At 59.8% G+C, this 15,527-nt stretch overlaps 2 protein-coding genes across 4 annotated transcripts; one reads left to right on the top strand and one right to left on the bottom strand.

Annotated features, from left to right (window-relative positions):
* The first annotated feature begins 543 nt into the window (after positions 1 to 543).
* Positions 544 to 2,778, top strand: OCEL1 (occludin/ELL domain containing 1). 3 transcript variants are annotated; one of them, XM_068534760.1, is made up of 6 exons: positions 544 to 623; positions 983 to 1,159; positions 1,282 to 1,481; positions 1,696 to 1,861; positions 2,098 to 2,151; positions 2,374 to 2,778. In XM_068534760.1, exons 2-6 carry the CDS (start codon positions 1,082 to 1,084, stop codon positions 2,494 to 2,496), a joined length of 621 nt encoding a protein of 206 aa, XP_068390861.1. In that variant the 5' UTR covers positions 544 to 623; positions 983 to 1,081; the 3' UTR covers positions 2,497 to 2,778. The 3 variants fall into 3 exon arrangements, with proteins under 3 accessions (XP_068390861.1, XP_068390864.1, XP_068390863.1); XM_068534763.1 differs by having other exon boundaries at positions 553 to 642; XM_068534762.1 differs by lacking the exon at positions 544 to 623 and adding an exon at positions 669 to 785.
* Positions 2,779 to 4,894: 2,116 nt separating this feature from the next.
* Positions 4,895 to 15,198, bottom strand: NR2F6 (nuclear receptor subfamily 2 group F member 6). Its single transcript, XM_068536776.1, has 4 exons — positions 14,258 to 15,198; positions 10,545 to 10,639; positions 6,956 to 7,540; positions 4,895 to 5,628 (listed from the first exon to the last, which is right to left on the bottom strand). The coding sequence occupies exons 1-4, from the start codon at positions 14,539 to 14,541 to the stop codon at positions 5,354 to 5,356; spliced, it is 1,239 nt and encodes a 412-aa protein (XP_068392877.1). The 5' UTR covers positions 14,542 to 15,198; the 3' UTR covers positions 4,895 to 5,353.
* Positions 15,199 to 15,527: the final 329 nt, after the last annotated feature.

The raw sequence follows: 15,527 nt of genomic DNA, 5'->3' as shown, positions 1-15,527 counted from the left end.
CCGGACAATTCTGGGCAATTCCACTTCTAGGAGTTCTACATAATCCTCCACAATCGGCCAAAGAAATGTGCACTTGAATCTTTTTTCTACAGTATTGTCTGTAGTGAGGAAAATGTGTCATTGAATTAGAATCTCTCTGGAAGGAGACACAATTAACTGCTGCCTCTGGGGACAAGGGTAGGTGAGAAATTCACTTTGCCCTACGCCTCTTCTCTATCTGAATTTTCTAAACATGCCTCCAATAATTATTTAAAGAAATATTTTAAAAATATAACCGCTGGAAAAAATACATATAACCGCTGAGTAAATAGATAAATATAAGTTCTCCAAAACCACCAGTTTTTCAGACAAATAAACTGAGGGTCGGAAAGGGTGAGTCACCAGCCCCAAACACACAACAGGTAGCGGTCTCTGTTGGACTCGGGACAAGGGTGCGGGTCCACTTTCAGGTTCGCCAAACCCCGCCCCCTCGCCGCCAGCCCCGCCCTATACCGCCAGGCCCCGCCCCCGACGGGCGGAGCGACACAGCCAGTTGAGTCCAGCCTGTAGTTAATGCACTACACGGGCTCGAGCGCCTCTCTTCGGGAGCGGACCCAGACTCGGAGCCCCATACGCTGGGACAGGTGACCCCGGGAAGGAGTGGTTCGTGCCGCCCGCTGCCGGGCCGGAGATCCCGGGGGTCTTCTCGGGGGCGGTGTCCACGGGCTCCACATACCCCTGCGGCAGAGGTTGCGGCCGCGTAGGGGTTAACGCGAGCCAATCTTGAGCTGCGCGGTGACGTAAAGGTTCTTGCGCTCTTTCGGGTTACGCACTGGGCGGCGGGGTCTGGGGATCTCTGAAGGCCAATGGCGTGCGTCTATGCAAATGAGGGCGGAGCTGGAGAACGCGCCGCTGGTGGAGAACTGGCCGCTCCGTGAGCAGCTTCCCCGTGAGTACTCCCACCTTACCCGCCTCCAATCGCATCCTCCTCCTGTGTCCACAGTCCGCCCGCCGACCACCCCCGCCACGCGCGGGCCACGACCCCCCCCGCAGGACCCGCCCACCGGTGCGGGGACGCCCGAACGGCACCATCCCGAAGCCGATGCCCACCCGGGAGGCCCCGCAGAGCCGCGGCTCCCGGGGGAACTTGCAAACCCGCCCGCCTGGCCCTGGTCCCCCGGTGAGTCTGAACGGGAGGAGTGTCCCCAGGCTGAGCCTAGGCAAAGGATTCATTCCCCCCTGTATAAGGGATCCCGGCTGACCCTCGTTAACTCCAAACCATGATTCCTGCGGCATCTGCAGCGACTGGTGCCTGAAGGCCTCGAACCCAGCGCGGCCCGCCCTCTGTGCCAGCCTCAGCCCGGAGCACACGGGACAAGGCCCAAGAAGATTGTATTTGAGGATGAGCTGCCCTCCCGGACCCTCCTGGGCTCCAAGAAGTCTATTAGAGCCATCCCCGGGGGACATGTGCCTAGGCCCCACCCCGTGCCTGACTATGAGCTGTGAGTGTCCCCCCTGTGGTTCCTGACTTCTGGGAACATGGAAGGAGCACTGAGGCTGGGGCTTTGACAGGTGAATAAGAGTTTACCAAATAGTAAACAGAGAAAAAGGGCATTTGGGGCTAGGAACCTAACATGGACAAAGAAAAGTTACACTGACTGGGGAAAAGAGAGGAATTCTTTACACTCATACTCTGACCCCCTGTCAACCTGGTAGTAAGTACCCACCAGTGAGCAACGAGAAGGATCGGAGCCGCTATGCTGCAGTGTTCCAGGACCAGTACCCAGAGTTCTTGGAGCTCCAGCAGGAGGTGGGCTCTGCACAGGCCAAGCTCCAGCAGCTGGAGGCCCTGCTGAACTCACTGCCCCCACCCCGAAGCCAGGTCAGCACCCAGGTGGAAACCCCCATCCTACAACCCTTCCAGGTAGCCCAGGCCTTCGGAAACCCACTGGGTTCAGATCTCTGGGCCTCCTCCTCCTCCAGGCTGGGCAGGCACCACAGCACATGGGCCAAGATCAGCCCTTGACAAGGTCCATTTTGTCTGTCTTGAGCCTCAGTTTCCCCATCCCTCCTTGGGTCCTGTGCTCCCTGAGCACCCCCTTCCTTCTCCTTTGGCAGAAGGAGGCCCATGTTGCTGCCCGTGTCTGGAGGGAATTTGAGAAGAAGCAGTTGGTGAGTCATGCCTCTTGAATCCTACAGCCTGTCCTTTGCACCCCCCTACACACACACACACACACACACACACACACACTCCCATGAGGCTGGGACACGTGTGCCTGCCCAGTTTCAAGGAAAGAAAACTGAGGCTCAGAGAGGAAAATGCAAAAGGTCAAGCAGCTTGAGAGCCATAGGCCAGACTGCCACAAGGACTTACCTGGATCTTGCCCTGCTCAGGACCCCAGCTTCCTGGACAAGCAGGCTCGCTGCCACTACCTGAAGGGCAAACTAAGGCACCTCAAGACGCAGATCCAGAAATTCGATGACCAGGGAGACAGCGAGGGCTCTGTGTACTTCTGAGTGTCCTGGCAAACAGGCAGAGGGAAACACTGGAGTCGGGGTGCCACCCTGCCCTTGCTTCTCTTCCTACCTCCTGGCCTGAGCTCTTGCTATTGCCCCGCCTGGGGTAGCCGTCCCTGATTTCAGATGCCTTCGCCCTTGAGGCTGAGATCTGATGGTCCCTCCTCCAGGAAGGCTTCCCAGGACCTCCTCCAGGACCCCCATGGAGATCCCAGATCTCAGCCCATCCCCTGGAAGAGGTCCTGCTCTTCATCCCAGTGGAATAAACACTTATTAAATACCGACTGTGTACAGCTGCTTGAAACTCCTGATTTCACTCATTGTCACCAAAAAATTGTTCTTTCATTTTCCAGAGGAAAAAAATTAAGGTTCCGAGAAAGGGACTTGTCCAGGATCTCTGGGTGAGCTGTGAACCCTAGTCTATCTGGGGGGGGGCTCCCTCTCCTCTAAGAGCCTTCAAGTGGGAAGCAGAGAGGCTGACATCTAGCATCACCTCCTCGGCCAGGAGGGTCCCCTGATGTCCACTGCATGCCAGGCCCTGGGTAGGGTGGATGGGACACAGGTAGCACCAGGCTCTGTGTGGGGCCCTGTGATGGTGGCCCAGCAGCTACTTTGAGTCTTGGCCTCCCAGGGGAGCCACAGGGAAAAGGGACAGTCAGGAAGACTGTGGGCAGGGAAGGCAGTGGCAGCCACTGGGTCACAGAGAGGCCTCAGTCCCAGGACTGATCCTCAAGGAATCCATGTCCTCAGGGAAGAGAGCCCAGTGTGACAGAGCAATGACAGAGGGCTGGACCCGGACAGCAGAGTCCTAACAACCAGGGAGGCTCAAGATGTCTTCCTGCCGAAGAGGCCATATGGGTAGGGTTTTGTAGGAGAAGTAGGAGTTCAGCAGACAGGCCTGGACAGGCATCCAAGTCTCTGGCCGACTGGAAGCAGGACGGACACCATGGTCTGGGTCAGTCCACAGATGTTCTGTGAACCTGAGAAATGGGGCATTGCTGTCCAGCCCAACTGGAATGGACATTCACTTATGCACAGTACAGCTCAGAAAACACCTACCCAGATTAGAAACCAGCCCAGCCACCAATGGGAGAGCCCAGTAGCCTCTCCATCCCATTCCCACCTCAGTCCCCTTCCGGGGACAGGGCATACCCAAGAGACCCTCGTTCTTTCCTCCCCATCTTCCCAGACCTCCTCTGAGACAGACATGGGGGAGACTGGGGTGCCAGTGGAGAGCATTTTGGGGGACTGGGACTGCCTTAGGGCTGAGCACTGGCCCAGCCTGCTGGGTGAGACCTGAGTTCTTTGCTCACTGTTTTCAAAGGGGCATCTTTGATAAAGGGCTTGTCTTTGCCTGACAAGACCTGTTAGGATCAAGAGGTGCCACCCACCACCACGATCTGGGCCCTTTCTAGCCATCCCCTAGAGCCACAGTCCTGGCAATACATTCCATAGGTGCCTTTCCCACCACAGAGCTGAGCCACAAACTTCCGAGGACAGGGTGGCAAGCTCCCTGGTGCTGCATCACTCCACATCAACTCAAGTCCACATTTCAAGGTCTGTCCTTAGAGGTCCTCACCTTCCAAATGCCAATTTCCAAAACAGTCAGGAGTTTTTTTAGTTACATGTGAGAAGAAGCCAAATTCAAACTGGCTCAGGCACAAAAGGGGAAGTCTGGGCTCATGGAACTTAAACACGCAAGGGTTTCAGGTATGGCTTGATGCAGGGGCTCCAAAGGCATCCTGGGAAATTGGTCTTTCTCTTTTGGCTCTGCTTTGCTTTAATGATATCCTCCTAATTCCCAATCCTGCCATTGAATCTCATTGGCCAGCTTTGGGTCACGTGCCCTCCCTAAAGCAGTCGCTGTGGCCAGGGAAATGGAGGGTTCTGTCTGGGCTGAGATCATGTGACAAAACTAGCCCCAGATGTTTCTCCCGAGGATACTGGAGCCCAGATACCATGATTAAGGGCCGACCATAGAAAACAATAAAGGGAATTCCCTGGCAGTCCAGTGGTTAGAACTCGGCACTTTCACTGCCGTGGGTCCGGGGTTCAATACCTGGTCAGGGAAATAAGATCCCGCAAGCCTTGTGGCCCGGCCAAGAAAAGAAAAGAAACAAGTGTTTGGTCTAAGGCTTATGTTAATCTATGAGGCTCACCCTCATAGGCCAGAATCTGAATTCAAACCTGAGCCATCTGCTAAGCTCAACTCCTACAGACTCATTGGCTGACCTCGGGCCCCCCTTCCTGCCCCCAGCTGCAGGTTCCCCACAAAACTGTCCAACAGAAACAGCAAGTAGGGCTGTTGTTAGGTTGTGGGTGTTCCAGATGGCTGGGAGTGGGTATCCGTGGTAGGGTGCCCTCCGTGCCACCCTCCCCACACAAACATGACAGAGGCTGTGCAGGTAGGAAACGTCTTTATTATTGGCCTTGATTCATCCATCATGTAGTGTCCAACGTGGATTACGTGTCCAGAGGATCCGCCTGGTACACGCTACCCCTGCCCGGGTGCAGCTGCCCCTCCAGTCCAGATGCCAGGACTTTGTCCATCACACCAGAGAAGCCACTGCACCATGAGTTCATGCTTTGGGGCACCAAGGGACATGGCTGTCCTGGGATTGGACCCTCAGTCTCGTCACCTGGTCATCTCGACCAGGGCTTCTGGGGAAGACTTGGCTGGAGCCTAGACAGTCTCTTTTTGGTTTCATGATCACTTAGAAAACAAAAAAGACAAACATTTCACAGTCTTTAAAAAACAGGAGTCTGAGGAGGGAAGCCAGGGTCCTCTGCCTGGGTGCCCCCACTGGAGGCTTGAGCATACGTGTCCCTGGAGGTCTGCAGACCCGGCCCTGTCCAGTCACTGGCCCGAGCCGTAGGGCCAGTTGAAGGTACTTCCCGACAGCAGCATGTCTCGGATCAGCGTCTCGATGGGTGTCTTGCCCACCAGGCGCATGAAGAACAGCTGGGAGATGAGGGAGGCGGGGACGGCACGCAGGGCAGGGAGCCGCAGCAGCAGGCGCCCAAAGCGCTGGGGCTGCGATGGGTACTGGGCCCGCACATACTCGGTGAGGGCCACCTGGGCCTTCTCCTGCAGGCTCTCCACATGCGCCGGGTCTGAGAGGCCACAGGCATCTGGGGGACAAGGGAAAGGTCAGAAGAGGAGGTGGCGGGAGGACACAGGACCCCAGGGCTGACGGGGGAGGGGGGGCACCACTCAGGGCTGTTGATGCAGAAGGAGGGCACTCAGGAGGTGGGAGATGGGGGCCTAGGGCACAAATGGCAGTGTTGGTCCTCAAGAAATATTAAGGTGGCCTCATCCAAGGACGACGACACAGGGGTGCAGGCAGTGAAATCTCAAGGGTGGAGGGGCCCTGACTAACGCATTTAGCAGGGAGACAAGTTCTAATCAAGCTCAAGGGGAAGAAGAGGCTGGGGAGGGGACTTGGGGAGGAAAGCAAAGCCTAGAGGGGGTATTCAGACACCCCAGAGGGACCTGCGATGTGAGTGAAGATGCCAGCCCCACGAATGGGGGCAGAGAAAGTCTCCTGGGGAAATAAGGAGGGGCAAAGCCATATTTATTGGATGAAAGCCACCTCCCAGAGTAGCCTGTGTCTGGTTCCTGCATCCCTGGCCCCAAGGAGACACCTAGTGGGGCCTCCTTCCAGAGTGCAGAGCCAGCTGCGCCACCACTCCCTGGAATAAAGTAGGGCTTTGGCTGCCGGACGGTTACCAAAGACACGCAAGGAAGAGGACGGCTCCGCTCGGAGTCCCGCCCCTCGGTGGGAGGGGCTCCAAGCCACACCCCCTACCCTCTCCAGCTCAGCGAGGGGTGGCCCCTGGAGGCGGGTCAGGGGGCAGATTGGGAGCTCTGCGTCAGAGGTCTAGGGGCCCAGGAATCAGGGAGTGGAGAGCCCAGGGGAACCCAGAACCAGGTGTCAGGGCACCCCTGCCTGGCAGCCCTCCATAAGTGGTCAGTAACAAGAAGAGAACCCTGATTTGGCAGATGAGGGTCAGAGGGTTTGGGGAGGACAGAGATCAGGGAATGAGGACCAGAACCAGGTGGGGGGACCTCTCCTCCCGCGTCCCCCCACCTGCCATTCTGCTGTCAGTGCCCACTGAGCAGGATGAGTACCTTGATGAGGGGGTGAAGGATGGGGGGCTCTCAGGGAGTCTGGGAATCAGGGAGAGAGGCTGTGGGGCCGTGAGTCACGGGTCCGGACAGGGATCGAAGTTCTTAGGGAGACCTGGGATCGGGGGTGGGGCCATCAGGGTGTCACACCGCCCGCATCACCTCCGCCACTGTCCCCCATCAACGCTCAAGGCGCTTTCAGGGACGCAAGTCTGGCTAGCTGTGGATCAGGGAGTGGAGGGCTAAGGGGGCCAGGGTCAGGATCTAGGTCGCACCCCTCCCCCCCACCCCTCCCACGGCCTCAGAGCCCCCCATTCCAGGTCATCTCACCAGGCGTGAAGAGCGCGATGGCCTTGAGGCAGCCGTACTCCGCCGAGTCGACCTGCAGGCGGCCCAGCTTGTCCACCTGCTCCTGGAAGGCGCGCACCTGGTCCATGAAGGCCACGGCGCGCTCGGCGGCCATGGGTGCGGCGTGCAGGCCGGCGGCGGCCAGCAGCGGCGCCGTGTGCAGGGGCAGCGCCGCCTGCGCCGCGTTCAGCACGAAGAGCTCGCTCCAGCTGAGGCGCAGCAGCGCCACCTGGTCAGCCACCGGCAGCTCGGGGAAGAAGGGCGCGTGGCGCGCCCACTCCACGGTGCTGAAGAGCAGCCGCGCAGCCAGCTCGCACACGTTGTCGATGCCGAGCACCGCGCCCGCCGCGCCGCCCCCTGCGCCGAACGCGCCCGCTGCGCCCGCGCCGAAGCGCCCAGCCGCCGCAGGGTAGGGCTCTGCGCGCAGCAGCTGCGCGATCAGCTCCGACACCGGCTGCCCGGGGAAGAGGTCTCCGCCGGCCGCCGCCAGCGCAGAGCCTGGGGGGCTGCCCGAGGAGGCTGCCACGGCGCCAGGCAGCGAGTGCGGAATGCGGCCACGCTGCACCGCTGCGAGGGGGAGATGGAGATTGGTGGGGGGGGGGGGGAGATAGCCAGCCCCGCAGGAAATGGGGGAGGGACAGGAGAGGGAGGAGGGGAGAAGGGATTGGGGGGGATCAGGAGATGGGAGAAAGGGAGTGACGAAAATGGGATAAGACGGGGATTGAAGAACACGGGGAAACCAGAGAGGGGTGAGTGGGGTGTGAGGAAAAGGGAGTGGGGAGGGAAGGAAGGAGGGGGAAGGTGGTTACCCGGAGAGAGTGGGCGGGGGCCAAGTAGGGAGGAATAAAGGGAGGAGATAAAGTTATCAAAGGGTCACTCAGCCCCCTCCCCTCCAAGCCCCCCAGCTCAGCCCTTCCCTGGACCCCCAATCCCCACCTCATGGGCACAAAGCTTGTTGGGATGACAGAGGCCAAGGTCTTGCATGCCCCACCCTGCTCTGCCCTGTGCCCTCAGCCTGAGTCCATGTCCAGCCACCATCCAACTCCTACTTCCTTCAGAGAAGGGCCCTGACCCTGGGAGGGGGGGAACCTTCCCAGGTGGGAATGGGACCACTGGGTGAGGGCTAATTTAATTCGCACTTGGCCCCCTCCTACTGGACTGTGTGAGCTCTCCTCTGCAGCCAGGGAGACTCTAAACCTGTCAATCATGTCCTCATCTGTCAATCACAGGGGTCCAAGAGCTGAGGATGGGTCCAGGGAGCGATCACCTTCCTTCCTAGGACTTGGGGCACATGGCCAGCCTACCCCTAAAACAAGTGATCAGTATGGGCTGAGCGCTGATCTCTCCTATGGAGGTGGGATATTTCCCTACCTCCCAGCCCCACCCTCCAGGTCATGGCCCCCTAGAGCAGGTCTCATCTCTCTGGGTCTCTGCAGTGACCTCAGTGCTAAGAGTGGAGTCCTGGCCAGTAGCAAGTGCTCAGTAAACATTTGATTCCATCAGTAGCCTTGCTTATGAGGAGGGAGGACCAATTGCTGGCCTTGGCCAGTGCCCCCAGTGATCAGGTTGGTGAGAAGAGGGAAGCTGAGGTGCAAAGAGGGGAGAGGTGGCTGCATGCCAGCCTGGCCTGTGCCACAGTGGGAGGGGCGGAGGGGCTGACTGGGCTGGGTGCCAGGCAGAGACTAATTAATGAGTTTTAATGAGGTGGAATGCCCTGTCTCACCACCTCCACGAACTTCTGGTCAACCCACCATGAAGCAGATGGGGAGGGAGATGCAAGTGGGAGCCAGGGGCTAGCAGAGCTGATCAGGGAAACAGGGGCTTGGATTCAAGCCTTGCTCCATGTGATTTTGAAGTCTCAGAATCATCTGTCAAATGGGTGTAGCCAGATGAAGCCCGAGAGTGAATCCCAGTCAATCCGGGGCCCACTTGGTTCTAAACCCCACCCCCACCATTCTTCCATCATCCAGCCTCGTTCCCACCTTAGGGCCTTTTGCACCTGCTGTTCCCGCTTCCTGAGAACCTCTTTCCCAGCTCTTCCTCCTCATTCAGCCCAGACTGTGGGTTCAAATCCCAACCACAGTTCTGTTGCTCTCTGTACTGTCTTCCCATTTATAAAAAATGCAGTTGCTAATAAAAATGGTGATGATGATGAGACCAATCACTGAATTTACACGAGAATGTATCTAACTTGCTTAGAATAGCATTTGGCACTTAGTAAGAGCTAAATAGATAGTAACTCAAGCCAAGAAACATTTATTAAGCACCTTATGTGTTTCGGGGCTGGTCTAGGCACTGGGGGTATGTCAAAAACCAAGACAGACAAAAGTCTCTGACCTTGAGGAGCAGAACATCCTGATAGAGGAGCAAGTAAATTATAAAGCAAGATAGATGGCCCGAAATAAAGAGGGGGTGGCGAAGGGTAATCAGGAGGGCTTCTCTGAGGAGGTGTTGTTTGAGCAAATCTTAAAGGAGGCGAGGGAGGAAGCCATGCAGGTGTCTGGGGCAAGTGTTCCAGGCAGAGGGAACAGCCTGTGCAAAGGCCCTGAGATAGGGCTGTGCTTGGGGCATGAGCTGAGATTATTATTTCCACCCTGAGACTTTGGAGATCTGAAGCCCTGATTCGATGTATATCAGGAGTTTAGGTCAGATCAACAAGTGGAGGTAAAATCCAGGTTGGCGGTGGGGCGGAGAGACAGTCACACCCCAAACTTAAAATGACCAAAGGGAGTGATGAGAGCGTCTTAAGAGAAAGACTCTGAGCAGCTGTTCCCAGCTTCTTCCACAGAGGCCCAGCAGAGAAGAAACCATCTTTAGAGCAGGAGAGACTCAGGTTAGATGCAGGGAAGAACTGCTGGCCTGGCTCATGAGAGTCCAGGCAGAGACATGAAGCCCAGCACAGGGGCCATCACTGAAATGGGCCAGATTCTGCTCCCAAGCCCAGACGTCCATGTAGAAGTCTCTGGGTTCCACTTGAATTCTAAGAGTCCTTGGTGGAGTTCTAGACCCAGCTGCCCCGCATGTATCCAGCCAAGTCCCCAGGGCAAGGACAAGAGGCTGGGCCTCCCTCTGGCTCCCAGTGCCCCAGGTCAGGCGGAAAGGTAAGCTGCCCTTTGCCTTAGTCAGGTGAGTTCCTGCCTTGGGCAAACACAAGGCAGGGGGTGGAGGGTGGAGGGTGGAGGGAAAGCAAATCAAATAAAAAAAATACATCCTTGTTCAGAAAGCGGTGGCCTGGCTAGAGGGCAGGGGGGTCACCGGGGTGTCAGGGCCAGGGAACCTGCCTCTGAGGCCAGGGGGGCCTGGGGAGGGTGGGGGGAGAACAATTCTAAAATGGGCCGGAGTCAGGGAGTCCCTTGCATCCCAGTTCTGCAGCAGCCACCAGACAGCCACGGATAATTGGATTCCTCCAGCCCAGGGCCAAACCCAGGCCCATGGGATCTCAGGATCATTGGTGGTAACGAGGTTAGCAGGCACCAGACCCCGCCCTCCATAGCTCCCAGACCCCAAAAGAAGGAGCAAAGGGCAGGCCGTTTGTTCATCCCCTGCCAGCCCCACCCCAGCAGGTACTCACCCTCCTTCCTCATGCCCACCCGGAAACACTTCTTGAGACGGCAGTACTGGCACTGGTTCCGGTGATGCTGGTCAATCTGGCAGTCACGGTTGGACCTGTGGGCATGCAGAGGTCACCATGGGGGTTACCGTGACACCCACATCCTGCCCCTGGAGCCACCTTGTGAGACACCTTTGAAGGCTGCCCCTGAGAACCACCAGGCCCCCCCAACCTCGGCTGGGCAAGTGGCCCCAAAGTGGCACAGAGGCTAGGCCTGCAAAGAGGAAAGGACAATTCGGGTGAGTGCCACAGATGAAGAGCAGTCTGTGGCAAAGTAGATTAGCACACCAGGGTGGATATGTTGGAACTGGGTTTTGAAGGATGAACAGAAGTTCCCCAGGGAAACAGAGGCAGTTCCAGGCAGAGTGGGTAACAAGGGCAAAAGGTTGGAAACGCCAAAATATGAAGGCCTAAACAGTTTCACTGTACTTGGTCACTGTCAGGCCAAGGGTCAGGGTCTTTGTCCCAAGGGCAATGTGAGAGCAGAGAAGGAACATGTTCAGGGAGCAAGGCTTTGTGAGTTGACTAAGAGACCAGGAGCCAGACCAGTCCTCTACGGGGTCACGGGACTGTGGAGCCCCAGCATTACTGCCCTACACAAGGCCGCCACGAACGAACGATGAATGAATGAACGAACGAATGAGCGAATGAACAAATGAACTCCTGTACCCCTTTAAGATCCCAAACCCCTTCTTTGGAAAGAACGTCCAATTCCTAACTAAGTCCAAGAAGCTTCCTCTGGGTGGCCCTCGGGGATTGTTGTTGCCTCTTCCAGGGATGGGACAGGTGGCCCCGCCCTGTGAGGCAATGAGTTCCCATCCAAGGTCAGTCCCAAGCAGGAAGGTTCAGGCCTTTGTTCTTCAAATGTCCCCAGCACCTTTTCCCCCTGGCCCCTGCCCCTGTGCTCCCTCCCTATCTCTCTCCACCCTGGGCTCAGGGCCTTTTGAGGCCCAGGCCTGGGGCAGACACCCTGGAGTCCCAGCTGGGCACCAAGAGGGTACCCAGAGACAGTCACAAAGTAAAACAAACACTTAATGAAGTTAAAAATCAAACACATCTCAGCTGCAGACACCCAGCCCTGATCCTTGGGCTGTGACTTCTCCACTGAGCCTTGGTTTCCTCATCTGGAAATGGGAGGCCAGAGGCCAAGTCTATATGGGATGCACTCATTCTGGAGAAATTGGGGGCGTGGGGGGAGGGCGTCAAGACCCAGGCCCCAGCTGCGAGTCCCAATGGCAGATTTAGGAGAGCTGAGGCTCTGGAGGGCCTCTGTGTCCTGCAGCGCCAGCCTCTGAGCCCAGGCCTCTGTGTCCTACCAGCCTGAGCCCCCAGGAAGAGGCCCTACTAGGGCAAAGGGAGCTCAGGCAGAACCAGAACAAAGCCCAGCAGGCATGCAGTGGGAGGGTCCTGGGCAGCCGCGTGGAAACAGCCAGGCCTGGGGCAGGCAGGCAGGCAGGAGCCTGGCTCAGGGCCCTCAGACCTCAGGGGAGGCCCTGAGCCTTCTGCCTCAACTTCCCCAGTTGTAGAGTCAGGACAGATCTTCTGTCCCTCCAGATGAGGAAACAGTAAGTTCTACCTGTTATCCCACCTAAAGAGCACATGCTTTGCCAAACCCCACAGTCCAATTCAGCCTCCTCCCTGGGTTCTGGCTTCCAGTCCAATTTGATCGTAGCTCTCTCTTGCTCACACACCCTTCATGGCTCCCCATTGCCCTCAGTCCATCATTTCAGACCCACTCACCTCTAACTTCTATGCCTGGGTGGTCTCATCTTACATCACTGCTCTCCAAACCTGCCACTGAGCGTTTGCTGGAGCTACACTCTGCAGGAGTGCCCTTTGCTTCTATCTGCTAAACCCCTCATGCTTCAAGGCCCACCTCCGGTGGCCTTCCTCTCTGACCCTAAGGCAGAGCCCCTTGTTCCCTCCTGGGACCCCAGACCATCCCTCCCTCTGGCCCAACCCACACTCCACAGGCCGGGGACACCTGTGTCTCCCCCAAACTGGGAGAAGGCTGGGCTTGGAGATGGGGTCTTTTCCAGGGGGCCGGCATCAAACCACCCAGGCCAGGCCCTGAGGGGACTCTGCTGAATCAATCTGAGGCTCAGAGAGAAGCAGTGACTTCACCAGGTCACACAGCAGAGACCTTCTGAAGAACCTGCCAGCCCCAAACCATGCCCCCTCTCCCCGACCTTGGTGCTCCCTGTTCCCACTCTTAGGGAGCCTCTGGGACCCCAAAACTACCTGAGCCCCTCCCCTGCCCTCCCTAAAGACCTGGCCAGAGAGCAGGCAGTTATTCCAGCAGCAAAAATGAGGCCAAAGTCTGGTGGCCCAGTTAGCACTGGAGGAGAGAGTAAGCCAGCTCCCCCCCACACACAGCCACCCCAGACAGGCTGGACCTGGGGCCAAATTCCTGCTTCAGGTGCCCGGGGCTCCGCCCAGTGGGCTTGCCAACAAGCCCTCCACCAGCAGCTCTCGCTGGGGACACCCTGACCCAGACTCAGCTGCCCCTCTCTTCCCAACCCCACAGTTCCCCTCGCTAAGCCCCAACTGGAGCAGGGTCTCTCCCTGGGTGACCCAGGGCAGGCACCAAGAGCGTTCTGGGCCTCGGTTTTGCCCATCTGGAAAATGGGACTCTCCAAACTGGCTCTACAGAGCCCAAGCATGTTCCTGGAGGATGCAGAGTAGGGGCTTGTCAGTGGAGCAAAAGAAGGCTCACCAAAGAGTGGTGGGAAAGGGAGCCCTGGCCTGGACACTCAATGCCAGCGGCTTCTCCCCCCAGACCTAATGCCCCAGAACTAAGGAGAGAAGCTAGCACGGCCACACCCTGTCAGTGGGGACTCCAACCTAGGACAGCCCAGGGCTTCTTCTTGGAAACATTCACGCCCACCCTGTCTCAGAGCCGACCAAAGTTTCAGGGATTTTCCAGGAGCCCAGCTCTGCACCAACTCCTGGCTGGGGGGTCGGGGGCGGCGAGCAGCCAAGATGCGGTCAAATCCCGCCACCCACCCGGACCTCGAGCAGGAGTTTCCGGTGACCCAAAGGCCAGGGTGAGCCAGGGGTGGGGTGAGGGGGGGGGGTCCCCCGGTGAGCAGGCCCAACCCCACAGCAGGGGCCCCCACGCAAAGAAGGCTGCCCTGTGCCACCCCAGTTTCGCTCCCGCCGCAGCCTCGGTGGTCAGGGCGACTTTGGAAGTGATATTTGACCCCAAGGGCGCGCCGTATCGATCCGCGCGGCCGCAGACAATGGCCCCTGGACACTGTGCGCCCCACAGTCCAAGTTCCACGTTTGATTCCCGCGGGGTACCCCACGCACCGAGATTCCCAAGAGAAGGGATGCCCTGGGGTCAGGGACCCACCCCTGACAGCACCCCAACCCCTCCCCGCGCGGAGCTGACCCCTGTCCGGAGAAAAGGAAGGGAGGAAGGGGGAGCAAGTAACTAGGGCGGATGCCGCAAGGGACCACCTGAAGGGTGGACCTGCATCGATACAGCGCCGACAGTATACACAATCCCAGGAATGTAATGGAGAGGGGAAAAAGGATCTGTGCCCCTATCTCGGACGGGAAGTGGAGACCCAGGGAAGGTCAGCGCCAGGCCCAAGGTGACCGAGCAGGTCAGAGGCCCGGCCCACAGCGGGGCCGGGTGCCCGGCGGCGGTGCGCTGATAGGGGGCTCACCGGCAGGTGTAGCTTAGGTTGCGGCGGATGCTCCGCTTGAAGAAGCTCTTGCAGCCCTCGCAGGTGAAGACGCCGTAGTGCTTGCCGCTCGACTTGTCCCCGCACACCACGCAGTCCACCTGCAGCCCCGGCCGCTCCTCGTCGCCTGGCTCAGCGTCGCTGGCGGCGCCGGGGGGTGAGGCCGAGTCTTCCTCCGCCGCGCGCGGGTAGCCGCCCGCCTTATCCACGCCGTTCGTGTCGCCGCCGCTGCCGGGGCCGCCCCAGCCGCCGGTCACCATGGCCATAGCCCCAGGGCAGCGGGGCCGGGGCGCCCCCTCCGCGCTCTTCCCTCGGGGCACCCCTCTCGACCCGGGGAACCCTACCCGGCGCGCATCCGGCCCCGGCGCGCGGGGGGCACCCGGCTGCACCCCCAAAAAAAGTTTTGCAGCAACTTCCTGCGGCCGGTCCGCGCGCCCGGGAGGAACTGGTCGGGCCGGTTCCAGGCCAACTTTCCCACGCGAGCGCGGGGCCAGGCCCGGGGCCGGGGGGGCGCGCTAGAGGTGCTGGCCGGGGGCCCCGGGGACTCGCGCCCCGCCGCCCTGGGGCCCCGGCGGGGGAGCTCGGGCCATGGCCCGGCCCAGGCTGCGCAGGGGGCGCCCTCTGGCCTGGCCGCCGCTCGGCCGAGGGCTGCGGCCAACTTAGCGGGCTGCCATCCGAGTGCGGGAGGCCGGGGGGAAAGTTTGGCCGTAAGTTGCTCGGCTGCCCGCGGCGGGGGGGAGGGGCGACGGGCGCGCGCCGGGGCCGGTCACCGCGCCCCCTGAGTCCCCCAGGCCCCCCGGTGGCCGCTCGGGGCCTGCAGGGCCGCGGGCAGGCGCTTCCCGAGCTGCCGCCCCCGCTGCGGCCGCGCCCGCCCGGCCTGGGCCTGTGCCTGGGCCCGAGCCTCGCTCTCGCCGCCGCCGACCCCGCGCGCCGGCCTCGCGCTGCGGCCGGTTTGACACACAACGTTCCATTCGCGGGGCGGGCGGGGGGGTGGGGGCGGGGGCAGGGGCGCGCGCCGCGGGCTGGGGGCGGGCGCTCGTTGCCCCGGCGACGGCCGCCCTTATAAGGACATGGGTGGCCGTGCGCGGCGCCCGGCGCCCAGGCCGGCGGGAGGGGCGAGGGCGGAGCGCGGGGCCGCACGGCCAGACCCTCCTCCCTCCCCTTCCCTCTCCCACTCCGCTCCCACCCCCGCCCTCGGCCAGCTCCAGCCTTAACCCCCGCCGGGCCGCGGCGGGAGCCTGGGCCAGTGCTG

This window comes from Eschrichtius robustus, chromosome 2, assembly GCF_028021215.1.
Source record: "Eschrichtius robustus isolate mEscRob2 chromosome 2, mEscRob2.pri, whole genome shotgun sequence".
NCBI classification, from domain to species: Eukaryota; Metazoa; Chordata; class Mammalia; order Artiodactyla; family Eschrichtiidae; genus Eschrichtius; species Eschrichtius robustus.
Note: the sequence above shows the minus strand (reverse complement) of the source record. Positions and strands in the feature narration are given on the sequence as shown.

What these genes read in the sequence shown, in the direction of transcription:
- OCEL1 (XM_068534760.1), top strand. Translation starts at nt 1,082, where the DNA reads ATGCCCACCCGGGAGGCCCCGCAGAGCCGCGGCTCCCGGGGGAACTTG. An exon ending in TGCCCCCACCCCGAAGCCAG is followed by an intron (nt 1,862 to 2,097) that starts GTCAGCACCCAG and finishes CTCCTTTGGCAG; the next exon opens with AAGGAGGCCCATGTTGCTGC. An exon ending in AATTTGAGAAGAAGCAGTTG is followed by an intron (nt 2,152 to 2,373) that starts GTGAGTCATGCC and finishes TGCCCTGCTCAG; the next exon opens with GACCCCAGCTTCCTGGACAA.
- NR2F6 (XM_068536776.1), bottom strand. Translation starts at nt 14,541, where the DNA reads ATGGCCATGGTGACCGGCGGCTGGGGCGGCCCCGGCAGCGGCGGCGAC. An exon ending in GGTGGGCATGAGGAAGGAGG is followed by an intron (nt 7,541 to 10,544) that starts GTGAGTACCTGC and finishes TCCCCCTCGCAG; the next exon opens with CGGTGCAGCGTGGCCGCATT. An exon ending in CATCGCGCTCTTCACGCCTG is followed by an intron (nt 5,629 to 6,955) that starts GTGAGATGACCT and finishes CTTGTCCCCCAG; the next exon opens with ATGCCTGTGGCCTCTCAGAC.